The sequence below is a fragment of the Peromyscus californicus genome, unplaced genomic scaffold, assembly GCF_007827085.1.
Source record: "Peromyscus californicus insignis strain IS unplaced genomic scaffold, ASM782708v3 Scaffold_8__1_contigs__length_139910024, whole genome shotgun sequence".
Classification (NCBI taxonomy): Eukaryota; Metazoa; Chordata; class Mammalia; order Rodentia; family Cricetidae; genus Peromyscus; species Peromyscus californicus.
Window position 1 is genome coordinate 128,029,172 of NW_026294606.1, and position 26,815 is coordinate 128,055,986.

The 26,815-nt window shown below is 52.0% G+C and overlaps 1 protein-coding gene across 1 annotated transcript; it reads left to right on the forward strand.

Moving 5' to 3' along the window:
- Positions 1 to 1,135: 1,135 nt before the first annotated feature.
- On the forward strand, positions 1,136 to 25,807 carry Zswim4 (zinc finger SWIM-type containing 4). The gene is made up of 14 exons (XM_052728219.1): positions 1,136 to 1,784; positions 3,428 to 3,629; positions 5,985 to 6,341; positions 8,065 to 8,213; positions 8,289 to 8,439; positions 9,742 to 9,909; positions 10,660 to 11,013; positions 13,046 to 13,183; positions 13,446 to 13,700; positions 14,027 to 14,162; positions 16,994 to 17,148; positions 19,797 to 19,960; positions 22,340 to 22,421; positions 23,964 to 25,807. Exons 1-14 carry the CDS (start codon positions 1,647 to 1,649, stop codon positions 24,821 to 24,823), a joined length of 3,309 nt encoding a protein of 1,102 aa, XP_052584179.1. The 5' UTR covers positions 1,136 to 1,646; the 3' UTR covers positions 24,824 to 25,807.
- The last annotated feature ends 1,008 nt before the right edge of the window (positions 25,808 to 26,815 follow it).

The window sequence follows — 26,815 nt, forward strand, 5'->3', positions numbered from 1 at the left end:
GCTGCTTTTGGTCGTGGTTTTTATCAACACTATAGAAACCTAGAACAAACTGGGTGACGTGGTGAATACCTTTAATCCCAGCACTCAGGAGGCAGAGGCAGGTGGATCTCTCTGAGTTTCAGAGTGAGTTCCAGGACTGCCAGGGCTACACAGAGAAACCCTGTCTGGGGGGTTGGGAGAGAGAAAAGAAAAAGAAAGCAAGCTAGGGCATTACTGCTGCTGCTGCTGCTGCTGCTGTTCTTGAGACAGGGTCCCTCTGAGGATGTGAGGACTCCTGGAGCTGAAGTCAGGGCAGTGTGAGCCGCTCTTGGTTCTGGAAATGGAACCCAAGTCCCTGGAAGATTAGCCAGTGCTCTTAAACCCTGAGCCATCTCTCCAGTTCCTCCAGTGTGTTCTTTACCCGTGCAGCACGGCCCCACTTGAACCAGCCCTGTCTGATGCCGTGGTAGGGAGGGGCAGGTCCAGAAGGGAACAGTGGACCAGTGCCAGAGAGTGCAGGCGTGAGGCCTGGAGGAGAGAAAGAGTTCCTAGCCGGCTTCTGGGGACCAGCTTGGGTTCCTCCTGCTTTAAGGATCATGTCAACTAAGTGGAATCACAGCATAAACTGGGTCAGCAGGTCCTAGATGGAGGTCTGCTGTATGCTGGGCGCTGTTCCATGTGCTGACCTGTCTCTGCAGGGCTTATTGCTCCATGGAGCTCAGAGCCCAGAGAGACATTTAACAACCCCCTCACCCTGGCATAAACCTGGCATCCCAGCGTTCTGGAGGATGAGGCAGGAGGATCTCCAATCAGGATACTAATCCCGGATACATAATGGGACCTTGCTGAGAGACTGAATAAATGATGTTGGAGAGGCCACGAGGGTAGGAAAACGCAGGATTCTCTTATGTCATGGGGATGGGCGCGAAGGTGCCAAAGACGGTGACTGACTTCCCGGCTACGGATAAGTTGAGTCAGGAAAAAACAAACAAAAAACGATTTGAGGTGGGGTTTTGACATACATTGCTTCGAACTTAACAAAACTGCCATTCTCGAGGTCGCAATGGGTAATTTCAGTTCACGTATGTGGAAAGTGTGTCTTAGTTCTCAGCTCCAGAGGAGCCTTTAAAGCGAAGAGCCCACAAGCGCGGCCCCAGTCGGCTCCTACAGCTCGCACACTGTACCGGTCGTCCAGAGAGGTTGCGTGAGCTTCTGGGGTCACACAGCCCAGAGAGTCGGCCCCGGCCCCCAGGCGCCCGGAAGCGACCCTCCGTAAACAAAGCCGTGTGTAGGCGCAGCCCCAGCCTCCAGGCTCGTAGGCCGGCCCATGGGGGCGGGGGAGGAATGTTGTGAATGAACGTGAGGCCGCCCCGAAACTCCTCACAAGGCCGAGCCGCGGGGTCCCCTCGCTTTGATTGGCTCATACCGCTCCGTGATGGACAGCGCCTCTCCCTGCGGCCTTTTATTGGATGGCATCGAAAAGACTGACGTGACGAGTACCGAGTGAACGGTGGCTTCTAGGAGGCGGGTCTGCAAAGACAGCCAATGGTGAGGGAGAGGTAGGGCGGCGGGGGCGGGGCTTCGGCTGAGGAGGCAGCGGCCGCGGAGACGGCTTCATTGTTGTGAAGAGTCTTAAAGGGGCCGCGTCGCCCGGCCGGCCCGGCCGGATGGAGCCCCCGGCGGCCAAGCGCAGCCGGGGCTGCCCCGCGGGGGACGAGCCTGGGACCGGGGCCCGTCGAGGCCGCCCGGAGCCGCTGCTGGACCTCAGCGCCAAGCGGGTGGCCGAGAGTTGGGCCTTCGAGCAGGTGAGGCCCCGGCCTGCCCCAGGCCTCACACCTCGCCCCCTCCCCAGCGGCAGCCGCACCCCCCGGGGCCCGCGGCCCGCGCCTCCGCCCGCGACCCACCCGGTCCCCATGCAGGCCGCTTCTCTCCCCGGGAGGGACACCCGCCCCGAGACCCACACTGCTCCATCCTGCCCGCCGTTCCCCTGTCCCGCCCTCCGGGGAGAAGACCCCAGCCTCGCAGGGCCCACACAGACGCCCCTGGACCCCCGTGCTCCAGCCTGCAGAGCCCTCCTGCCCTCTCCAGGCACCCCGCCTGTGGGACCAGAGGCAGGCTCACTGAGGGAAGGGCTCTGGGTCCCTCCTCGCCCGTCCTCTCCCTCCCCCTCTCTCCAGCCATCCCGGAGCCACGAGTGGGGTAGCTGGTGGGCAGGGGCACCTGGAACCCCTACTCCGTGGCTGGTGGGTGGAACCCCGAAAGTCCCCTCTCCCTGTCTTAGTGTCCCCGAGGGGATGGGAAGGTGCAGGGGCTCCTCTCAGTCCCAAACAGGCGTCTTCTAGCCTGACTTGGAGGGTGTTGTGAGCTCGGCAGCCTCTTCCTGAGCTAGGGTGGGTGGGTTTCGGCTGACTGTGGATTGAACAGGCTGATTCATGACCGGGAAATCCCTCCTTAGTCATCTGCCAACTGTCAGGAGCCGAGACACTGACTCCCCCTTCTAGAAACCTGGGTAGGGCTTCTGTGCTGTCCACCCTGTGTGACATGCCCAGAATAACCTTAAAACCATCTTCAGGGCTCCCACAGCTCTGCCTTGACTCAGCCAGGTGCTAAGAGAACTCGGGAAAGCTTCTGGAACCCTTTGGGAGTTGCTCTCACTTTGAGGAAACTGGGGCACAGAGAGGTTGAGAAACTTGTCCAAGGTCACGCAGCCAGTGACTAGCCAGCTCAGATTGGAACACAGCCTCAAACAGCTGTTCTGTTCCTTGGAGCCCACAGGGGACAGCAGAACAGGGAAGGGGCAGGGAAAGAAAACCCAGGGTGGAGCTGGTCTTGGGAGTTGGAGCTCCTTGGCTTAGAGATCCTGAAGAGATGAGTTTGTCCCATCTCCGAGCCTCGGGTTCTGAGGCAATGGCACTGACTCAGTGCTGTGGTTTCAGCATCCTGTGTCCCTGTGAGGACAAGAAGCCATCTCCATAAGGAGCTAAACAGAGGGAAAGCTACGACCTCAGGCCCTTGATTATTCTTACACTTGTATCTAACTTCTTGCCCCACAATGCCCACAATGCCCAAGCTATAGAAGGGTTTTACCTCAGACCCCTGGGAAACTGGCTGTAAAAACTTCTAGAATGCTAAGTATGAGCCAGGCACTATTGTAAGTAAATACTATTGTATTGAAAGCTGTTTTGTTGCTGGGAATTTTACTGTGTTACCCAAGCTGGCCTTGAACTACTTGACTCAAGTGCAGCCTCCCAAGTAGTTGGGATTTCAAGGTGCACCACCATTCTGGGCTCACTGGTATACATTTTATCTTCCCAATCTGCATAGGATGGTTGGTTCTCACATTCCTACTTTAAATTTTGGAAATCTCAGATTCAGAGAGGTCAGGTGGCTTGTAAACACACAGCCAGGGTTCTATCCCAGGTTCCTAACCCACCAGCTCTTCCCACAGGTGGAGGAGCGGTTCTCCCGGGTGCCAGAGCCAGTTCAGAAGCGCATCGTGTTCTGGTCTTTTCCACGAAGTGAGCGAGAGATCTGTATGTACTCATCACTAGGCTACCAGCCCCCAGAAGGCGAGCAGGATACCCGGGTGCCATTCACCCGTGGGCTGCACCTGCTGCAGAGTGGGGCTGTGGATCGAGTGCTACAAGTGGGTGAGTGAGGAGGTCCTGGGAGGAGGGAGGGTGGACCAGGGGCTGGGGAGTTCCCAAGCCACCTGCTCTGAGGCCCAGATGTGGCATTGTCCAGGCACAGCACTGGGGAGACAGAGGCAGGTGATGGAGAGGTCAACCTAAGTAAGCTACACAGTAAGAGCCTGTTTCAGTAGGGGGACGTGTACTAAAGCTAAGTATATAGTTGATGTCATTGATCACGACTTCGGGACACTCAGAGAGAGGAAGGTGAACTAGAAAGCGAGGGCAGAGAAGGACCAGGCATTGGCAGGAGGACCCAGGTAAGGGAAGAGACGGGTGGAGTTGGTCTTGGATCTTGGAGTGGGGCCTGCTAAGAGGGATTGAGACATAGCGGCAATTCTAGGACCTGGGCTTCACGCTGGGCTTGAAGACAGGATTATGAGCTGAAGGTAGACCTCAGACTGCTGAGCTGAGGAATAGAAGAGTTGGGAAAACAAGGAGGAAGCAGGGTCCCAGGGAGGACCAGAGGGTCAGCCACAAGGAAGAGCCAGTTCCCAACCTCAGACAGAGGGTATCTGTGATGCATAGGTAAGAGGCCAAGAACAAATGATGCTAAGACTGGATATGGTGACACACACTTGTAACCCCAGTGCTCAGGAGGCTGGGACCAGAAGGGTTTAAGGTCATGACCAACCTAGATGAAACAGTGAAACTCTGCTTCAAAAACCAAAACAGTTCCAGTGTGGTGGCACATACCTAAGACAGAAATAGATGGATCTCTGTGATTTCCAGGCCAGCTTCATAGTAAGACCCTGTCTCAGTATTAAACAGAATGATCATAGGCCTCAGCACTGGACCCAGGTAGAAGCCAGTCATACAAATTTGGGGACAAAGACTTTGAGGCTTAGGCAGCCATGTCCTGGGAGAGTTCGTGATCAAAGATTTGCAGCCATGTGTAGAACAGTAGAGTGATTATAGTTGACAAAAATTTATTGTGTATTTTATAAAGAACTAAAAGGAAGAAGTTGGAAGCTTCCAAACACAGAGAAATAATCACTGTTCAAGGAGCAGGAAAAGCCAGTTACCCTGATCTGATCACCTATTGAGTTACCACATCATATACTACAAATGTGTACAACTATTATGTGATGGAGAAAATGACAAATTAAAAAAAAAAAACACACATACACACCAACTGAACAACAAAATAACCAAGGCTAAGGCCATGAGGGGTGGGCTCAGACCTCAGGCAGTGGGCCCAGGTGTTTCTTAAGTAGAAGGAAAGAAAAGGAGCCAAGAAGGCCAGGTTTCAGGAAACAGGGAGGAAGATGAGGAAAAAAGGCCTTAGACCCTAATGAGTAAGACTTTATTCTTGGCTTTCCATGATAGCTGGTCATGGCTAAGCCATGGTAACCCTGCCTCACAGCCTTGGTACCCCCTTTGCCCGGGCATAACCTAGCCACAGGCCCCATGGCTACCCCTGGTATGAGGAAGCCATGCCTTGCATGACGCAGGTTGCATCAGGCTGCCCAACCAGTCGGATGAGCCTGATAGACACTCAGGACTGCCCAGGACTTGCTCCATCATCCCATTGCCCTCAAGTGCCACAGGCCTTTGGCATCTTCTCAGGAAGTTCAGAGCTTCTAAAGCTCAGTTGTAACCATAGCAACCCAAGGGTTTTCAACCCAAAGCATTTCAAACATTGTGTCTACACTAATAATACTATTTAGTGATTATTAGAATAAGGACAAAGGAGCAGAGGAGAGGGCTCATTTGGTCAAATGCCTGCTGTTCAAGCATGAGAACCTAAGTTCAGGTGTTCAGCGTCTGTGTAGAAGCCAGGCATGGTGTTGCATGCCTGTAACCCCAACACTAAGAAGACAGAGACAAGAGGATCTACAGGGGTAGCCTAGTCAAAGGGGCTAGCTTCATGTTCAAGGAGAGAACCTGTCTCAAAAATAAGGTAGAAAGCCAGCATGGTGGTGCACACCTTTAATCCCAGCACTCAGGAGGCAGAGGCAGGCACATCTCTGTGAGTTTGAGGCCAGCCTGGGCTACAGAGCGAGTTCCAGGACAAACAGAGCTATATAGACAAACTTTGTCTCAAAAAACCAAAGATAAATAAACAAGGCCAAGAACAATTGAGGCACCCCACCAAAAAAAAAAAATAAGGGTTTGCTTGAGACTTAACTTTATGTCAAGCCATTCTAAATGCTTATCATGGGTAACTCATTCATTTATTAAAACTACATACGGAGATCATTGTTGCAGCATATGGACAGATGATGAAACTGAGGCATAGATGGGTTTTCTCAGTGGGGCTGTGCATCCAGGTCTTGGGGTGATCCAGTCTCCACAGTGTATGTTTTGTCTTAGGGTTCCACCTTAGTGGGAACATCCGAGAATTGGGGGCCCCAGGAGAGCCAGAGCACCTTTACCACGTCTCCATCAGCTTTGACCGCTGCAAGATCACCTCTGTGAGCTGTGGCTGCGACAACCGAGACCTCTTCTACTGCGCCCACGTGGTGGCCCTGTCACTATACCGCATCCGTCATGCGCACCAGGTGGAGCTGCGGCTACCCATCTCTGAGACTCTGTCACAGATGAACCGTGATCAGCTTCAGAAGTTTGTACAGTATCTCATCAGTGCACACCACACTGAGGTGCTACCCACTGCCCAGCGCCTTGCTGATGAGATCCTCCTGCTGGGCTCTGAGATCAACCTGGTCCATGGTGAGTGGAGGGAAGGAGGGGCCGTGATGCAGAGGCCTGCAGAGTGGGAACCATTATGCCCTGCTTTGGAGGATGTCACACACCTAGAGAGAGGCCCATCCTTAGGTGTCTGACCCTGAACAGTTAGAAATAGGGCAGGTGTGGTGGCACAGGCCTGTCATCAGGACTGGGGAGGCTGAGGTGGATTGAAACGTAGTGACACCCTGTCTCATGTTGAGGGAGAGAGAGAAGTCAGGCAGTGGGCAAGAGCAGGAGGGTTCAATCTTAGTGTGAACAATCTTAGTGTTCAACCTTAGTCCCACAGGATGGGGTGTCTCAGAATTCCAGGGTAAAGGCTGAAAGGTGGGTGTCATGGTGAAGTATGGATGTACCCAGGAGGTGTTGTGGGGAGGGTCTGCTGCTGGTTTGCTTGACTGTAGTGGTAGGAAGATAGCGGGTATGAGTGGTGGATGGGAGCGACAGTGGGTCATGGGGTGCTGAGTGGGTTCCAGGAGATTATGATTCATCACCAGGGAAAACTGATACCGTGAAAGAATATAGGGGATGAGCAGATAGCTGAGTACAGTGGCTGGTGAGTGGTGCTGATCGCTAGAAGGGAAGATGAGCAACTGGATAGAGAGGGGTTTGATGGGACCCTTTGAAAGACCAGTGGGTAGCCAGAGCTACAGAATGGTACCCTGTCTTGAAAAAATGAAAAGAAGCCAGGTAGTGGTGGCACACGCCTTTAATCCCAGCACTCGAGAGGCAGAGGCGGTGGATCTCTGTGAGCTCAAGGCCAGCCTGGTCTACAGAGTGAGTTCTAGGACAGCTTGGGCTACACAGAGAAACCCTGTCTTGAAAAAAAAAGCGGGGGGAGGAAGAAAGGCAGGCCAGTAGGTGTATACACTAGGGGCTGATGGGTAGGTGTTGTGGGGTTTGAGTGAAGCATATTTGTGAACTGGAGTAGTTCAGTGGGTAGACAACATGGCTGATTGATGGATAAATGGGAAGATGGGTATTCTGAGTGGTCAGACAAGTAGGAGGGTGGGCAGGTGAGGTCATAGTATTAGTACACACACTGTAGGTGGGTTGGATACAGGACTAGTGAGCTAGGATGTGGGTATGGAGGAACTGGTATGGAGGGGAAGAGATAGAAACTGGCTTAATATGGATGGGCGGTGTTCCAGGTGAGATGATGGATGAGGAAATGGATAAATGGCTGGTGTTTTGTGAAGATGACTAAATGAATGGATACATACAGTGTTCCATAGACTGAGTACCTGACTAAGTAAATGGAGGGGCTGGTAGTGTTTGGGACAAATGGGTGGATAGACAGATGGATGAACCAATGGACAGATTTATTTTTGGTTTTTTGAGACAAAGTTTCACTGCGTTGCAGCCCTGGCTGTCATGGAACTCGCTCTGTAGGCCAGGCTGGCCTTGAACAGAGATCCACCTGCCTCTTCCTCCCGAGTGCCAGGACTAAAGGCATGTGCCACCACCGCCTGGCTAAGATGTATTCATGGACAGATGAGTGAATGAATGAGTGAGTGAGATGAGTGAATGAATGAGTGAGTGGAGCGACAGCTAGACTGGTGGTGAGTTAACAGGTGGATTGTTGGTGTGACTGGACAGATGCACTGGTGGGTGTTGCTTCTGGTGGACAGAGCAGTGATTTTGGAGGAATGGACAGAGGGAGGATTGGCACCCTCTCTCCCATTCTACACTTGTCTGTTCACCCCAGGTGCTCCAGATCCCACGGCGGGTGCAGGCACAGAAGATGCCAACTGCTGGCATCTAGATGAGGAGCAGATCCAGGAGCAGGTGAAGCAGCTGCTTTCCAATGGTGGCCACTATGGGGCCAGCCAGCAGCTGCGCTCCATGTTCAGCAAGGTGCCAAGGCTGGAGGTGGGCAGGGCAGAGGTCCTGGTGTGCCATCCCTTTCTTACCACCTGCTTCTCCACACAGGTGCGGGAGATGCTGCGGGCACGAGACTCTAATGGGGCACGCATGCTAATCCTCATGACCGAGCAGTTCCTGCAGGACCCTCGTCTGGCCCTGTGGCGGCAACAGGGCGCTGGCATGACAGACCAGTGCCGGCAGCTGTGGGATGAGCTAGGTGAGACGTGGGTCCTGGGGGGCTCACAGCCTGGCCCTCACTCACATTAGCGTCTGCGCCCCAATCTTCCCTCCACTTAACATGCTAAGCACCTCCAACATGCTGACCACCCCACTGGGTGCTGGAGCTCCCAGACAGAATAAGACACAAAATCTGGCTCTCCGGGTGGCGGTGGCGCACGCCTTTAATCCCAGCACTCGGGAGACAGAGCCAGGCGGATCTCTGTGAGTTCGAGGCCAGCCTGGTCAACAGAGCGAGATCCAGGACAGGCACTAAAACTACACAGAGAAACCCTGTCTTGAAAAACCAATAATAATAATAATAATAATAATAATAATAATAATAATACAAAATCTGGCTCTCCCGGACTACTATTCAGTGGGAAGACCCATGATTACTACTACATGGTTAGAGCTGGGGATATAACCCAGTGGCAGCAGGCTTGTCTAGCAGGCATGAGACCTTGAGTTCCGTCTCCAGCAAGTGTGGATAGATACATACATGGATGGGTGGCTAGATGGGAGGATGTATGCATGCATGGATGTTTTAAGTGCTGTACAGTTTTGTCCCTTGATGTCCTTGGAAGATTGGTTCCAAATCCTTTAAGACACAGACATCTGGGATGCTCAAGACCCTTATAAAAGCATACAATGTCTATAGGGAATCTATGCATATCCTTTCTGTACAGTTTTGTTTTGGTTTTGATAAAGGGTCTGAGTGTAACCCAGGCTGACCTCAAGCTCACAGTGTTGCCAGGGATGACCCTGAGTTCCTGGTCTTTCCTCCTCCACTTCCCAGGTGCTTGGGGGCTCGTTGGTCACCACTACAGCTGTGCCCTGTGTCAGATGATGAAAGGGAATGTGGAAAGTGGGGAAGAAACAACACTAAGACTCACAAGGCACCAAACCCAGGGTTTGTGACCTGGGACGAGTGGAGTTTCTTTGCCGTATTTCAGTTTCTCTCTCTCTTTTTAAAGTCACATTTGTTTATTCTGTGTCTGTATGTGTGGGCATACTACAGTGCACATGTGGAGGTCAAAGGACAACTTTGTTGGGTTAGTTTTCTCCTTCCATATGTGGGTCCAAGGGACTGAACTCAGATCATTAGTCTTGGTTACAAGCACTTTTCCCCACTGGAGCCTCTCACTGGCCCTATTTTATTTCCTTACCATATGTGAGGAGACACTGAACTGCAACCCATGTTCAGGGTAGAACATGTGCCTAGGCTGCAGCAGTTGCTTGTTAGCCTGGGTTACGTTAGTGATGCTGAGCTGGATACTGAGCCTCTCTCTCTGCTCTTCAGGGGCTTTGTGGGTCTGTGTCATTCTGAGCCCCCACTGCAAACCAGACGAGCGGTCAGGCTGGCTGCAGCTGCTTGGCACATGGGACAAGCTAGATGTGTGCCCACTGGAAGAGGGCAACTACTCCTTCGACATCCCTGCCCTACAGCCTACTGTGACCTCCAGGACAGGTAGGAGAGGGGCTGGCCCTACCACCTATTTCCAACGGAACCATCACCACTCACTACAGCTCAACCTTCTGTCACAGTACTGTGTCCCAGGAGAGAGAAGATAGGAGAGATGAAGGGGGCCCCATTGGTTGTCCTTCCAGCCAAAGAGAGCAAGTGCCAAGGGCAAAAGTAATGACATCCTTAAGCGTAGTGAGACACGGTCCTTGCTGGGCCTCCAGCGAGCAGAAGTGAGACAACGGGTAAGGGAAGGGCAGGAACCCAGCGTGGGGGGTGGGAGGGCAGGACACAGTGATGTGGGTGTGGGCGAGACAAATGAAGAGGGAGATGGAAGAAAAAAGAGAGATTAGAAAGAGGCAGAGAGGGGCTGGAGAGATGGCTCAGCAGTTAAGAGCACTGACTGCTCTTCCAGAGGACCTGGGTTCAAGTCCCAGCACCCACATGGTGGCTCACAGCTGTCTGTAACTCCAGGATCTGATACCCTCACACAGTCTATATACATGCAGCAAAACACCAAAAAAAAAAAAAAAAAAAAAAAGGCAGAGAGAGCGAGGGAACAAGAATGGCTGCTGGCAGGGAGGACAGAGACGTCCTCACCTGTGTGCCAGTGCTGTGACAGATGCCAGCCCCACTTTCCAGAATTCACATCCATCACCTGCCTAGGGTAGATCCCTGAGTGGGTACCTGGTGGGAGAAGCTGGCTACAGTTTGTCCGCCAGCACCACCATTACTACGTTGGGCACCCTCCTGCAGGCTCAGAGGATGAAGAGGAGGAGGTGACAACCACCAGTCTCCGACGTACAGTGTTCAGCCGAGCATTGCAGGCTGGGGAGTTGCACTGGAATGACAGCCACCTGCAGAGGATCCTGGCCAGTGATTCCTGTGGCCCGAGTCTCACTGGCAATATGGGAGGTGACAAGCCAACCTTTGACCCTCAGGGCCACCCCATCTGGCTGGGTGAGCCTTTGCCTACTGCCTGTGCACGGGTGGATACTTTGCGTGCCCATGGTTATCCCCACAAGGCTCTGCGGCTAGCATGTGCCATAATCAACACTCTGCGGCTGCAGCGGCGACACCAGCTTGAGAACTACAAGCAGCAGAAGAAAGGTGAGTGAGGCCGCAGGCTCCAGGACCCAGTGCCCCAGGAGAGATAGCACAGAGGGTCTGGGTACCACCCAGCTCCCACTCAGTGTCACGGACAGAAAGGATTTTGTCACAAGAAGCACTGTTGGTTGAAACTGAAGCACTATGTGGTTGGAGAATTCAAGGAGTCTGGTGCAGTTACGTGGTAAAAGCCTCTTAAGGCCTGAGGCCTTGGGTCTCAGTCCTAGCAACAGAAGAAAAAGAACAGAAAAGAGTAAGAATTGGGTCAGGGGCTGGAGAGATGGCTCAGAGGTTAAGAGCACTGCTTGCTCTACCAAAGGTTCTGAGTTCAATTCCCAGCAACCACATGGTGGCTCACAACCATCTATAATGAGATCTGGTGCCCTCTTCTGGCCTGCAGTCAAACATGCCGTATACATAATAAATAAATAAATCTTTAAAAACGAAACAAGAAAAAAAGAAAAAAAATAATAATTGGGTCAGACTGCTAATAGATACTACAGCTCTTGGGCCAGTTCCCAAGAAGACTCTACAGCTTGCCACCAGAACCTCATCTTGCACCTTGCCTTGGCCACCCCTGTTCACAGGGCAACTGCCACAGAATAATGACAGCATTCTTGTTGGTCATCCGCTTTTCATGCAAGGGAGGCTGGGAAATGTAGAAGCTTCCAGATCCTGCACTAGGCAGGTTCCCACTACATGACCCTCAAGGATGTGCTTTTATGGTGGAAAGAGAGAAGCAGAAGACTGAACTATTTGATGTACAATTTGCTCACTTTTAAACATGGGCAACAAATTGAGTTGTGTTTCAAATATAACAAACATTTGAAACACAGCAGAAGGGCTTGTGGGTATGGCACCGAATCTGGTTTGGTAGATTGCTCACCTTAGCACTTTATAAGTCAGGTATGGTGGCCCATGCCTCTAACCCTAGCACTTAGGAAGTGGCAACAGGAGAGTCAGAACTTCAAGGTCAGAGGTCAAGGCCAACCTAGACCACGTGAGAACCTGTCTCAAAAAAAAAAAAATGCTGAGCGGTGGTGGCGCATGCCTTTAATCCCAGCACTCGGGAGGCAGAGCCAGGCGGATCTCTGTGAGTTCCAGGCCAGCCTGGTCTGCAGAGGGAGATCCAGGACAGGCCCCAGAGCTACACAGAGAAACCCTGTCTCTAAAAAACAAAAACAAAATAATAATGATGATGATGATAATAATAATAATAATAGTAAAGTAAAAAAGCAGAGCCAGGAAACGGCTCAGTAGGTAAAGTGCTGGCTGTGCAAGTGTGAGAATCTGAGGGTCTGAGTCTGTGTGCCCTGCTGCCCACATAAAATAAAAGCGGGCATGTCGCTCTCCCCCAGGCCTGGGAGTTGAAGACAGGCAGGTGGTAGGGCCTTGCTGGCAGCCGTTCTAGCTGAGAAGGCAGGCTCCAGGACTAAAGGCTCACCAAAGAGCTTGTGTAAGATAGAGGTGGCTGGAGAAGACTCCCAACCCGGAACTTTATCCTCAGTGTATGCACGGGGCGTGCATACGCACGTGCACATGCATACACCACGAACACACAAGCACCCTGAACAAAAGGGAAGGTCCTGTGACTAAATCTGGGGACAGAGGAGGCCACTGGCTGAGTTCTTGGCAGTGAAGCTGATAAAGTCAGAGTGTAAGGGAGGAATGGGCTCTGGAATGGAGGAGTCAGAGCTATCTCCAGGTGACTTGGGAATGGCACAGGCAGAGCTCAGCGGCCAGGGTTCGTTGTTCTGAGATCAGGGGAGGTCGGTGGATGAGCGGCCTTCCGAGGATTCAGGAGTTATCATAGGAGAACTTTCATATTGCCCCTTGAGGGGCCTCAGAGCAGTTTGAGCTTGGCCGCAGAGATGGGGAAAGGGTTAGAGCTAGGAGAGTGCTGCCTTGCATGTTTCAGGAAGATGGGGAGGCTCACAGGCTGGCAGATGGCACTGGGAGACTGGTGTGGAGTGGGGAGAAAGCCCCCAGAGCTTGAGTGGGTGGCTGCATAGAGCCCACCTCTTCCCATCTACAGAACTGCTCCAGAAAGGTGCTACCTGCCTCACAAGCACTGAAGGCTGGGTGGGCCATCCCCTGGATCCCATTGGCTGCCTCTGCAGGGCCCTGCTGGAGGCCTGTCGACTGGAGGAGGAGCCTCACTCTCTTTACCCAGGTACCCACCCTGAGGACCCCTGCAGGAGGACCAGCACCCACTCTGTTGGCCAGATATTGTCACATAGCGAACTTAGTAGTTTTGAGTGTGCACCCTGCCAGGACCAGGAGCCAGTAGGCTCAGCCTTCTCAAAATGAGGGCGCCATTGGCCAGGGCTAAGAGTTGGGACTGTCCCTAAACCTCTCCACTTCTGTCACCAAGCTTGGGGCCTAGGGGTGGGGGCGGATCTAGACTTCAGCGGCCTTGGGTGTGTCTCTCCCAGACTTGGCCACAGAGAAGCGGAAGCTGGCCTACCAGCATGTGCCAGTGCCAGGGAGCCCTGGGGAGTCCTACCTGGCACTGGCGCTGGAAGTTGCACTGCTGGGGCTAGGGCAGCAGCGGGCCCTGCCGGAGGGGCTGTATGCCCAGGACAAAGTGGTACGCAGTGAAGAGCAGCTGCTGGCTCTGCTGGAGGAGGTGGAGCTGGACGAGCGGCTGGTCCAAGTGCTGCGCAAGCAGGCTGGGCTGCTGTTGGAAGGTGAGTCCGCTCTCGGTCAGCCCTCATAGCCCTATAGGATCATGGTCCCAAGAATAAGCCTCCTCTTTGATGCTATGACCTGTCAACCCACCACATTGTAAGCCCCGCCCCATATTCTAGCCCCACCCATGGTTTGACCCTATTGGCTCCTTGCTGAGTCTCCCCCCCCCCCCATTGCTGTGGCTGGGGCTGGCATTCCTCCTCATCCTGTAACCTCATTCTCCTTCACCATGCACTATTGCCTAGAGACCCCTCTCTTCTTCTGCTCCTCCATATGTATCTGGAGCTCAGGGATAGTGGAGACTGAGGTCACCCTGTCCCTGTAGGAGGCCCTTTCAGTGGCTTCGGAGAAGTGATTTTCCGGGAGAGCGTACCCATGCACACCTGTGCCCGATACTTGTTCGCTGCGCTGCTGCCCCACGACCCAGATCTGGCCTTTCGCCTGGCGCTCCGAGCCATGAGGTAAGGGCAGGAGAAGGGAGTGAGGAGCTAGGAGCCCCACCTCCAAGATGGGTCTCATAGTCTGGTTAATGAGGCCCACGGCCCATACAACAGAGTGTGTTTCTCTGTTAAATGGAAATGTATAATACGGTGAACTTGAGAATGATTCACAGCTACAGACCACAAGCGTGCTCGAAGTGTCGGCTTTTTCTAGGAGGATTTGTCTCAGCCTACCTGAGGCTCAGTGGAGACTTGGATAGCAGGTTCCCTGCACTAGGGGCATGACTCAGCAGTACCCTGCTGGCCTGGGTGTTCTAAGGTTGAGACCGGTACCCAGCATTGCACATATGAATGTATGTTTTTTCTGCAGTTAATATTTCTGTCATGTTTAAAATATATATAGGCTAGTGGCAACATCAAGTCATTCAACAAATGCCTGTGCCCTAACTGGACCAAATAGAGCTTGTAAATGCAGCACAGTCAAAACGGGCCTGACGTGCCGGAAGGCCTCGGTGCACTCCGCCGTATGCAGATGGGCTCCAGAAGATGGAGGAGACACCAGGAGGCGGGAGGACTTGGACATGAAGCTGCAGCTTCACATAAGGGATTTCAAGGGAACTGGCCGAAAAATGCTTAAGGCAGTGGAGGGGAGCAGAAGGGCTGAGTGGGAGGGGTGTTCCAGGCAGAGGCCTCGGCTGCCCAGCAGAACCTCTCATCGTTCCCTGTGGGCACACCCGCTCCCAGAGCATCTGCAGGAGTGATGTCTTCACTTTCCCTCTATGATAGCTCATACAAAGGAAACGTACCTTCTGAGCTCCCAGTGGACTGGTTGGAGCCAGCGAGAGGAGGGAATGGTGAAGGGATGATACAGGGGGATATCTGCATACACATAGCTCCTCCCTGTCACAAACTGATGGATTCCCAGGGCATCTAAACAATCTCTGGTTCTCTGGTGAGGTTTGTTTTTGTTTTGAAGCAGTCATGTAGCCTAGGCTGGCCTCAAACTCTCAAGGCTGACCTTGAACTCCTGGTTCTTCTCCCTCCCCCTGGGATTATAGACATGCACTACCACCCTTGGCTAAATGCATTCTTTTGTTTGGTTGATTTTGTTTTTGTTTTTTTGAGACAAGGTTTCTCTGTGTACCCCTGACTGTCCTGGAACTCATTTTGTAGATCAGGCTGGCCTCAAATTCAAAGAGATCTACCTGCCTCTGTCTCCCAAGTGCTGGGACTAAAGGTGTGCACCACCACACTCGTCTTAAATGCATTTTCTTAATAGCCAGGTGTGATGACACAGGCCTGTAATCCCAGCACATTGAGTCTGAGTTGGGATCTCAAGTTCTAAACCAGGTTGGACTACATAACAAGACTGGAACTCAAAACCTAGATAGTTGACACATGGTGAGAGAGAAGGGATGGTAGTGGGGAATGTGTGGGTAATTAGAGTTGGACAGATGATAAAGACATGTGTGTATTTTGTTATCTGTGATCCGTCTTTTCCCAGACACCCCCCACCCCCGCCCCACCGTAAGCTCTAGTAGAATTACTGTCCGTCCCTTCTAGAATGTCACCTGTTGTTTGTTTGGTTGCTTGCTTTTCTTTTCTCTCTCTTTCTCTCTTTGTGGGTGGGGTCTTTCTGTGTTGCCAAGGCTGGTCTAAGACTGTTTTGGGGTTTTTTTTGTTTTTTCTTTTTTTTTTTTTAATTGTTTTGTTTTTTGTTTTGTTTTTCGAGACAGGGTTTCTCTGTGTAGCTTTGCATCTTTCCTGGAACTTACTCTGTAGCCCAGGCTGGCCTCGAACTCACAGAGATCCGCCTGGCTCTGCCTCCCGAGTGCTGGGAGTAAAGACGTGCACCACTACTGCCCAGAAAGACTTTTTTTTTTTAAAGTACTTTCTTTTTTTAAGTAATTTATTTATTTTTATTTTGTGTGTTGGTGTCTTGCTGGCATGTATGTCTGTGTGAGGGTGTTGGATCCCCTGAAGCTGGAGTTGCAGACAGAGGTGAGCTGCCATGTGGGTGCTGGGAATTGAACCAGATCCTCTGGAAGAGCAGCCAGTGCTCTTAACTGCTGAGCCATCTCTCCAGCCCCTGGCCTGAGACTTTCAACCTTCTTGCCTTAGCATGCCAGGGCATGTGTGGGCCACCATGCCTGGCCTGTTCCCGGTAGCTCCTGTTCATGATGGAAGTGAACTGAATGTAATGCCATCCTGTTCAGACATGTGGCTGCAAGTGGTAGTATTGCATTCTTTTTTATGCCTGAATAGTATTCCTTGGTGTGCAGGTATTACGTTTTCTGTAGCCATTCAATGTGTTCACATGTGTTGACTATCATAATGTGGCCATTGCAAATTGTGGTGCAGTACACAACAAGCACCCTGTCTCTTTGACATACTGATTTACTGTGGACATGTGCCCAGCAGTGAGATTGCTGGGTTATATGGTAGTTCTGTTTTTAGTTTCCCAAGGAACTCTGCTTTCTGGCATGGTTGTACTAATTCACATGGCAACTGTGGATAAGCTTCTGTTTTCTGTGTGTTTTTAGAGTGGAGGACCAAATGCAGGGCCTTGTGCTTACTAGGTGACTGCTCTATACTGAGCTCAGACCCCAGCACCTCAACAAGTTTCCCTTTCCCCCCATCCTTGCCAGCATGAATAGCTAGCTTCTCTATGATAGGAGCCATTAAAATCCTAGGCATTTTTTGCTACATGCTGGGATGGAACCCAGGGCCTTTAGCAGACTCTACCAGCCGAGCCTTGGCACCCCCAGCACCTCACTGGGAGATTCTAGGTAGGGACAGAGGTAGAAGTGGCAACCCCAGCTCACCCTGTGCTTGCTTCTCCCCTGTCCCAGGCTGCCTGTGCTGGAGACAACATTCCCAGCTGGAGAAGCTCACCCTAACCCGCTGGACTCCATCATGAGCAACCGCTTTCCCCGTTGGTTCATCCTCGGCCACCTGGAGACCCGCCAGTGTGAACTGGCCTCCACCATGCTGACCGCTGCCAAGGGTGAGGGCAGGGACAGCCGTCCTTCTGGTGTCCTGGGTGCCCCTGACGCCCTCTCATTCTCGTCCTTCTTCCATTTCCTACCCACTCTTATCCTTCATTTATTTATTGTTTTTTGTTTTTAATTTTCTTTCTTTTTAGATTTCACTTTTTTGGGGGGTTGTTGAGACAGGGTTTCTCTGTGTAGTTTTGGTGCCTATCCTGGATCTTGCTCTGTAGACCAGGCTGGCCTGGACCTCACAGAGATCCGCCTGGCTCTGCCTCCCGGGTGCTGAGATTAAAGGCGTGTGCCACCACCGCCCAGCAGATTTCACTTATTTTTTATGTGTATGAATGTTTACCTGAATGTATGTCTATGCATTATGTGTGTGCTGTGCCCATGGAGGGCATCAGATCTCTTGGAACTAGAGTTACAGACAATTGTGAGCTGCCATGTGGGTACTAGGCATGGGTAGGAATCAAACTCTGGTCCTCTGCAAGAGCAGCCAGTCCTCTTAACCTCTGAGCCATCTCTCCAGCCCATTTTTGTGTTAAGCTGTGGTCTCAGAATGAATCCCAAGCTGGCCTGGAATGTGCTGTGTAGCTCACGGTGACCTTGAATTATGATCTTCCACCCTTAGCCTCATGTTCTACCATTCCTACTCTGCTTCTTTTACCAACTACTTTCCCCCTACTACTTGTACATCCTCTGTAAGGAACGAGCAGAATCTTTGCCCAGTGCTGGGAGGTGGCAGGCAACAAAGCTATCCCAAGTCCTGTTGCTCTGTGAGGATGTATAGTCAACTAGCCAGGCCCTAGAGCTCAGTTGTAGAGACCCTGCTTAGCATGTGTGAAGCCCTACTCTTCCCCAGCACCACAAAAATAAACAAATGAGCTGGGAGATGATGGCTCATTTGATAAAGCATTTGCCACACAAGCATGAGGGAGCACCTAAGTTCAGTCCCCAGATCCCATATAAAGATGGGCATAAGGCTAGGTACACCTGCCTTTATTCCCTGCACTTTGGAGGTAGATGCAGAGGCAGGCATAGTTCAGTGAGTTTGAGGCCGTCCTGTTCTACACAGTAAGTTCCAGGCTGGCCAGAGCTACATACTAAGCCCTGGTCTCTAAAGTAAAATAAAAAAGGCTAGGTGTGATGGCATACACTTGTCAACCCAGTACTGGGAAAGTGAAGACAGAGGATCCCCAGGGTCTGCCATCTGGCCAGCCTTGGCCTAATTGTGAGCTCTATCCCAGTGAGAAATCCTGTCTCAAAAAAATGTTGAGGGAAGAAGGCTGGAGAGGTGTCTCAGTGGTTAAGAGCACTGTGTGCTCCTGCAGAGGACCAGAGTTCAATTCCCGCCAACTATGTATTGACTCAAAACCATCTGTAACTCCAGTTCCAGGGGACCCAACGCATTCTTCTGGCCTCTGCAGGCACCAGACAAAACACCCATACACATAGAATAATAATAATAATAGATATTTTTAAAATGGTGGACAGTGCCTGAGGAATGACACTCAAGCTTGACCTCTGGCCTCTACGTATACATGTGTCCACACTCAACCACACAAAACTGGCAGACAGTCAACAAAGAGATCACTGTACACAAAGAGGTACTGGTGTCACATAGTTCACTAAAGCAGGCAGCCTTGTCTTTTTCCTGTGGTGCTTGAGGTGGGATCCAGACCTTGTACAAGGTAGGCCAGTACTCTGCCACTGAACCACGCTCCTAGCTCACCTGCTGGACACTTAAACACAGACCCATATGAGAGCAGAGCTATGCTTGGGCTGCAGTAACACCATAGCACAAGCTGGGCAGCTTGAGTGTAATTCTCGTCGATGAGGAGGCCACAGTCCATGCTTAAGGTGTCAGGGTTAGTTGGCAGTGAGGGCACACTTGTTGGTTTACATATACTGTCCTTCCTTAGTGGAGGTGGTGGGAGAGGGAAGGACACAGAAAGTTCTTCCTTGTCTCTGGTAGGGGTACTCAGCCCCTCACAGGGCCCCACCCTTCTGATCTCATCCCACCCAGCTGCCCTTCCCATCAGGATTTTCCAGCACAGGAATTTGGAAGAAGAAGAAGAAGAGGGAGGGACCACAGTTTAATCCACATTGTCTTTCAGGAGCATTCGGGGCAGGGGGATATAGCGAGTGCAGAAGTTCTGAGTCTGGTTTACTGCTGTGGTATCTGAGGGACAAGAGAAAATACGAGACTGGAGGTGCAGCTCAGTCGTAGAGCCCCTGCCTCAGTAGTGGAATCCCCCAGTAATGGACTTAGTGGTAGGGTGATAACCCAGCATGTGTGATGCCCTGGGTTCCATCCCAGCACTTCAGAGTCACACTAATGGAAAGAGGCTAGTGTGACCAGAACAGTGATGGAGTGCAGAATCGAGAACAGTGGTGACAGTTTTGGTAAAGGCAGCATTGGGCTGTGGATATAGCTCCTGAAGAGCACATGGTTAACACACACAAGGTCCATCCCCTCGCCCTACAAAACAGAGAAAATAACGAGCATTCGTGCAGCCTCTTGGGGCTGCCTCTTCACAAAAGCATTGCCAAGTTCCCTGCCATACACAGGAGGTCCTGTGTGGAGGATTGGTGTGACAGGTCATTCAGCTCCACTTATGCTGCTGTTCCAACCATGGCCTCTATTACTCCTTCTGTCCAGGAGATACCAAATGGCTGCATGCAGTCCTGGGTTCCGTCCAGCAAAACATCCACTCCCCGGCCCTGCTCTTCAAGTTGGCACAAGATGCCTGCAAGACAGCCACACCAGCCAGCGCACCACCAGACACCATGCTGCTGGGCATTGCACTGGAGCTTGGCCTGCAGGTACTCTAGCTAACATCACCAGGAGGGTGCTGTGTCCTGGGCAGATGAGTGGGAACCCTCTCCTTGGGGCAAAGGCTGACATAGGAGTCACACCTCTGAGGGTGGAGTTATAGACCAAAATTGAAGTGATAGGAGATCACTATAGGTTTGAGGCTCATGATAGGAACTTATCTCCAGGACTGTGATTAAAGATGGAGAGGATCCAGGTGGGCTGGGCAGGGCAGGGTCTGCAAAATAGTGGAGGGGCCACAAGAGGGGCAGAGAATACTGGTAGAATGCTTGCCTAACATGCATGAAGCCCTGGGTTTCGGCCTCAGCACCACATAAGCCAGGTGTGTTGGTGCACACCTGTAATTCTAGCATTCAGGATGTGTAGGCAGGATTGGAAGTTCAGGGTCAACCTTGACTACATAGAGTTGGAGGCCTGGAGATATTATTTGAGACCCTGTCTCAAAAATAAATAAACCCATAAAAAAAAAATCAAAACATCAACACAGACCATGTGCTGGGGTGGGACTCCGCAGGGCTGTAGTAGGTTATACTAGGTCCTGTATTCCATCCCCAGTATAAAATGTTTTTAATCAGAAAAGACAGAAATAGAGCCTGAGGTTGCCTCTTAGTGTCTCAACAGTTAAACTGATGGCTCTTCCAAAGGACTCGTGTTCAATTCCCTGTACCCACATGGCTGCTTACAACTCCAGATCCATAGAATCTGGTGCCATTTTCTGGCCTCTGCTGTCACTACACAGATGTGATGAAGGGTCACAGATGGAGGCAAAACACCCATACACATTAAATAGATAAATAAATAAAATAAAGACCCTCAGAGGTGGGTTCAGAGCTGAGGCCTCAGGGCAGGCAGACATGTCAGAGGTTTCTTTCTGCTGGGATCCACAGAGGGCAGGGGAAAACCTTCTGACTTGAGGTATGCAACTTTCTGAAAAGAGGGCCTGGTTGGCTCATTATAAGCAGGATTTTGAGTGAGGCCTTAAGATCATAGCAGTGGAAGTGAGTATTACTGCAGAAAGCCTCAGCCATGTCATCTTGGTTAATTTTCACAGCACCACCATGCAGTAGATTCTCTCTCTCTCTCTCTCTCTCTCTCTCTCTCTCTCTCTCTCTCTCTTTAAAGATTTATTTATTTATTATGTATACAGTGTTCTGTCTGCATATACACCTGCAGGTCAGAAGAGGCACCAGATCTCATTACAGATGGTTGTGAGCCACCATGTGGGTGCTGGGACTTGAACTCAGGACCTCTGGAAGAGCAGCCAGTGCTCTTAACCTCTGAGCCATCTCTCCAGCCCCTTGATTCTCTTTTTGTAAGATTTGTCTTTATTTACATGCATATGTGTGCTTGTGTGTTAGTTTGCACATGTACATGCAGGTGCCCATGAAGGCCAGAGAAGAGGGCTTCCCTTGGAGCTGGAGTTGGGACATGGGTGCTGTGATCTGAACTTGAGTCTTCTGGAAGAGCAGCAAGCGTTTGAACCCCTGAGCCATCTCTCTGGCCCCAGTCTTTGTTTTTCATGGATATTGGGCATCAAACACAGGTTCTCAGGCTAGCATGGCAAGTCCCGTACTAACTGAGCCGTCTTCCCGGTCCTTTTTCTTTTCTTTTCTTTTCTTTTTTGGTTTTTCGAGACAGGGTTTCTCTGTGTAGCTTTGGTGCCCATACTGGGTCTCAGCTCTGTAGACCAGGCTGGACTGGAACTCACAGAGATCCGCCTGCTCTGCCTCCTGAGAGCTAGGACTTAAGTGTGTTACCATGCCAGGTCCATTTTTAAAAAAAGATTTTATTTTTAATTATGTATGAGTATGTGTGCATACATATGCACAAGGACTGTGCTGTATGTGGATGTGTGCTCATGTGTATGGGTGCCCTCAGAGGCTTCAGATGCCCTGGAGCTGGAGTTAAAGGTGGTTGTGAGCCATCTGCTCTGGGTGCTGGGAACCAAACTCCCACCTCTACAAGAGCACCAAGTACTCTTAACCACTGAGCAACTCTCCCAGCTCTTCCTAGTCTATACTTTCATCTCTATTTTTAAAATTTTATTTTTATTTTATGTGCTTTGGTGTTTTGCCTGCATGTATATCTGTGTGAGGGTGTCAGATCCCCTGGAACTGCAGTTACAGACAGTTGTGAGCTGCTATGTGGGTGCTGGGAATTGAACCCAGGCCCTGTGGAAGAGCAGTCAGTGCTCTTAACCACTGAGCCATCTCTCCGGCCCTATATCCCTATTATAGAGCCAGAAACTGAGGCCAGAGAGATGAGGGCTCTCACCCAGGACCGTTGCATTAGCTCTGCCTACAGCGTCCTTGGGCCTAAGCCATCAGCCACAGCAGGACTCTGAGGACCACCCTCCTCTTTCCCTGCAGGTGATGCGGATGACACTGAACACAATGACTTGGCGGCGCAGAGAGATGGTTCGCTGGCTGGTTAGCTGTGCCACAGAGATTGGTGAGTACTTAGAGGGGCCACTGAAGAAGCCAGACAGGCGCCAGAAAAACTGGCCCTGACTGGCATGCTGTGCAACCCTTTAACCCCAGCACTCGGATGTAGGGCAGGCAGATCTATGAATTTGAGGCTAGCCTGGTCTACATAGGATATTTCAGGACAGCTAAGGCTTCATAGTAAAAGTCTGCCTCAAAGCAAACAAATAAAAACAAAACAAAAGCAGGCCCTTCCCCGTTGGCAGCTCTAGGCCAGCCTGGGAGGGAGCATCCGGTGGGAGAGACGGAGGTCCACAGTCTAGTGGTTGGCCAGGCTGAAGTGGTTAGGAGTGGGGAGGAGGCTTCAGATGCTAGCCATGCCATGGTTTCCACTCAGTCCAGCCACTCTTGCTCCTTTGAAAAAGGGAAAATTTAGCTGGGCGGTGGTGGCGTACGCCTTTAATCCCAGCACTCGGGAGGCAGAGGCAGGCGCATCTCTGTGAGTTCGAGGCCAGCCTGGTCTACAGAGTGAGTTCCAGGAAAGGCGCAAACCTACACAGAGAAACCCTGTCTCGAAAAACCAAAAAAAAAAAAAAAAAAAAAAGGAAAAGAAAAAGGGAAAATTTTCTATCCAGACATGGTGGTTCACCTGGAACACTGAGTAGGTTAAGTCAGGAGTACCCATATTGTAGACAACCTGGGCACATAACGAGACCCATCTCAAGACTCCATGGGTTAGAAGTGTGGCTCAGCAATGGGGTGATCACTTGGCAGGGACAAGATTCCTGACTGCATCTCCCCAGCACCAGTAGAAAAAATTTGTAGCTCATTTGATAGAATGCAGGCCTAGCATGCACTCGGCCCTGTGTTCTCTGGACATGGTGGCACATGTCTAATCCCAGCACATGGGAGGTGGGCCAGGAGGACCAGAAGTTGATCCTTAGCTACATAGCAAGTTTGAGGTGAGCCTGGACTATGAGACCTTGTTTGTTTTTAATTAATTAACTAATTTTATGTGTATGGGTGCTTTGCCTGCATGTATATCTGTGTGCCGCCGCATGTGTACCTGGTACCTGTGGAGGCTAGAGGATGCCTTGGAGTCACCGATGGTTGTGAGCAGTCATGTGGGTGCTAGGAATCAAACCCAGGTCTTCTGGAAGGGCAGCCAGTGCTCTTAACCACTGAGCATCTCTCCAGACCCATGAGAACAGTTAGGCATGATGACCCACACCTTTCATCCCAGCTCTTGGGAGGCACTGGTAGGTGGGTCTCTGAGTTTGAGGTCAAATAGGGCTGCATAGTGAGACCGTCCCCCCCAAGTGGTTCTGCATGGTGAAGCTGGGAGGGTGCAGAGCTGGTGGTCACAGTGGGAAGGGAAATGGGGAGTCTTGCATGCGCGCGCACACACACACACACACATACACACACACACACACACACACACACACACACACACACACATACACACACACATACACACACACACACACACATACACACACACACACACACACACACACACACACACACACACACACACACACACACCATTCCCTCTCCCCACGCCCAGGCCCACCAGCGCTGATGAGCATCATGAAGAACTGGTACTCCTTGTTCACCCCAGTGGAGGCAGTCACTATCGTGGCAGTGACGGGCACCACGCACACCACTTTGCTGCGACTGCAGCTAGACACTGCCGGGCGAGAGGAGCTCTGGGCCTGTGCCCGCACCTTGGCACTGCAGTGCGCCATGAAGGACCCCCAGAACTGCGCTTTGCCAGCCCTGACCCTGTGTGAAAAGAATCACGCAGCCTTCGAGGCTGCCTACCAGATTGTGCTGGATGCCGCAGCTGGTGGCCTCGGCCACGCCCATCTGTTCACCGTGGCGCGATACATGGAACACCGAGGCCTACCTTTGCGGGCCTACAAGCTGGCCACACTAGCCTTGGCGCAGCTCAGCATCGCCTTCAACCAGGACAGCCACCCCGCGGTCAACGATGTGCTGTGGGCCTGCTCACTCAGCCACTCGTTGGGACGGCATGAGTTGTCAGCCATTGTCCCTCTTATCATCCGCAGCATCCATTGTGCACCTATGCTCTCAGACATCCTACGCCGCTGGACGCTCTCAGCGCCCGGTCTGGGCCCACTGGGGGCTCGCAGGGCTACCAAGCCACTTGGGACTGACAGGGCACCACTTTGCCAGCTCCTGGATGCTGCGGTAGCTGCCTACATAACCACCAGCCACTCACGCCTCACTCACATCAGCCCACGTCACTACGGTGACTTCATTGAGTTCCTGGGCAAAGCCCGAGAGACCTTCCTTCTGGCACCAGACGGGCACCTCCAGTTCGCACAGTTCTTAGAGAACCTTAAACAGACCTACAAGGGGAAAAAGAAGCTGATGCTATTGGTTCGAGAGCGGTTTGGCTGAGGGACTGCAGATTACTGGGAGCATGGGTATGCCCTGGCCTGCCTTCCCGAAGCAGGAGGCCCGTGGCTACTTAAGGGTCAAGTCTCGGAATGTGGGAGGCAGGAGTGATGCCATTCCAAGTGTGTGCCTAGGAGTATGCAGACAAATGGGAGATCTGAGGATCTGAAGCCATACTGCTAACTAGAGGCCTGCAGGGGGCGTGCCTGGGCACCCCACAAGCAAGAGGCAAGGCTCTGGCTCTCCCAAACTCACAGGGTTAGCTAGGGCTTCCAGGAGAAGGGCTGGAGTCAGAACTTTCCAGAAATTAGTTCTTGAATTCAGTGTAGCAGATCCTCCAGAGCCCACCCAGGGGCCTGGGGACTTCACATCAGGGTAGTTCAATCCCTTGTGTTTCTTTCCTCTCGTACAGCTCAGGGGTCCTGTCCCACTGCCCTGCGCTCCCAGCCCACGCTGCCAGCACAAATCAATGCCTCACCCCACTGAAGGATATCAAGAGGCTTTGGGCCTCTGCCACATACCTCACCCCCAAACACCCTGTCCAGCCAGGACCTGTCTTGTCTTGGGCACCAAGGTCACAGGGTAGGATGGGGACAGCTCTCTGCTGCCCGGACCCCACCACTAGTAACTGGATACACAACTCAGGAACCAGGCTGCCCTCCAACCTGTTGTGGGAGGTCCAGGCAGACAGCCAGGGACTCTCCCCTGTCTTCCTTTCGCTCTACACGGCTGTCTCTGTTTCCCCACTTCCTTTAGTTCAGCCATTTCTGCATCTCTCTCAAGTCCCAGCTGCTGACAGAGGCTCCCCTGTATCCCAGGCCTTGGCCCAGGGAAGAAGAGAAGGGAGAGCCTCCACCCCAGAAGAACCTGTTTCTCTTGTATATTAAGGAAAAAGTTGGCATCATTTTGTAACTTTTTTTTCCTATTTATTGAATTCCATGCTGTATTCCTTTCCTTTTTTAAAAAAAAAAAAAAAATTCAATTTTGGTTTTTGGGCACAGTTTCAAGAGTGGGACAGGAGGGGCTGCTGGCTTCCTCCAGTAGCATCGGGGTGACAAAAGAGCAGCTCTGCGGCTTTGGCTTTGGCTTTACCGTCTGCATGTCACAGCCCCCCTGCAAATCAGGCGCCTGTTGCGCAGCCTGAACAGCGCAAGAAATGGCCACCAGGGGGCGCCGGGCTCCAGACAACGAGCTCGGGAGGTCGCGCCAGGTACGGAGTGCAGCTGGGGACGCCTGGAGCTGACGGGGACTCCTGGGCCCACGGTGGCGTGCCCATTGCACATCTGGGCTACGGGTGAGCCTCCCAGTTCTCAGATGGATTCATCCAGGGGCCGTTGCCTTGGTTTTCTTCTCATTCTCGGGTTCTTTGTATCCTTTAGCCACTGACGGATCGGGTCATGGTCTAGGATAGTTGGGCGGGGTGTGGGGGAGGCCGCTATGGGGCGCTGCAGCAGTGCGCGAGTTCTGGCACTGAGGGAGCTGGCTGTGACTTGGCTCCTGGTGCTCCTTTGCTCAAGGGAGCCAGTCGGAGGTGACCCTGCCTAGCAGGTCCCTCAGTACTTCAGGTGCCTGAGTCCCTGGCACCTTGCCAGCCAGTGTATCCTGGCGTATGCAGAGCACTCTTTGGGACCTGGGACATTGCTTCTGGGTTCTCAATCTCGCACATACTCCCTCACGGAACTGGGGTGCAGCACAGGTTTGTCAGCCACTAATGTAGCCCTGTTAGGCTTAGTGACTCCTTCCTATCACCTCAAACCAAAGTTCCTTTCCACGTTCATTCTCTAATACACCCCAGGCCTGAGTTATCCCTCCGGTCCAAGCAGCCCCCAAGTGTCACTCACTCAGGATCTCGACACAGCACTCTCTGATCAGGACCCCTCTGACCACAGAAATAAACTTACACCTTCCTGGAAGCGGGTGGGGCAGGGTTGGAGATAGGTGGGAGCCAGGGTGGGGGCGTAGCAGGGCACCTAGTATTCCAAAACTCCAGACACT

What these genes read in the sequence shown, in the direction of transcription:
- Zswim4 (XM_052728219.1), top strand. Translation starts at nt 1,647, where the DNA reads ATGGAGCCCCCGGCGGCCAAGCGCAGCCGGGGCTGCCCCGCGGGGGAC. An exon ending in TACTGTGACCTCCAGGACAG is followed by an intron (nt 9,910 to 10,659) that starts GTAGGAGAGGGG and finishes ACCCTCCTGCAG; the next exon opens with GCTCAGAGGATGAAGAGGAG. An exon ending in CTACAAGCAGCAGAAGAAAG is followed by an intron (nt 11,014 to 13,045) that starts GTGAGTGAGGCC and finishes TCCCATCTACAG; the next exon opens with AACTGCTCCAGAAAGGTGCT.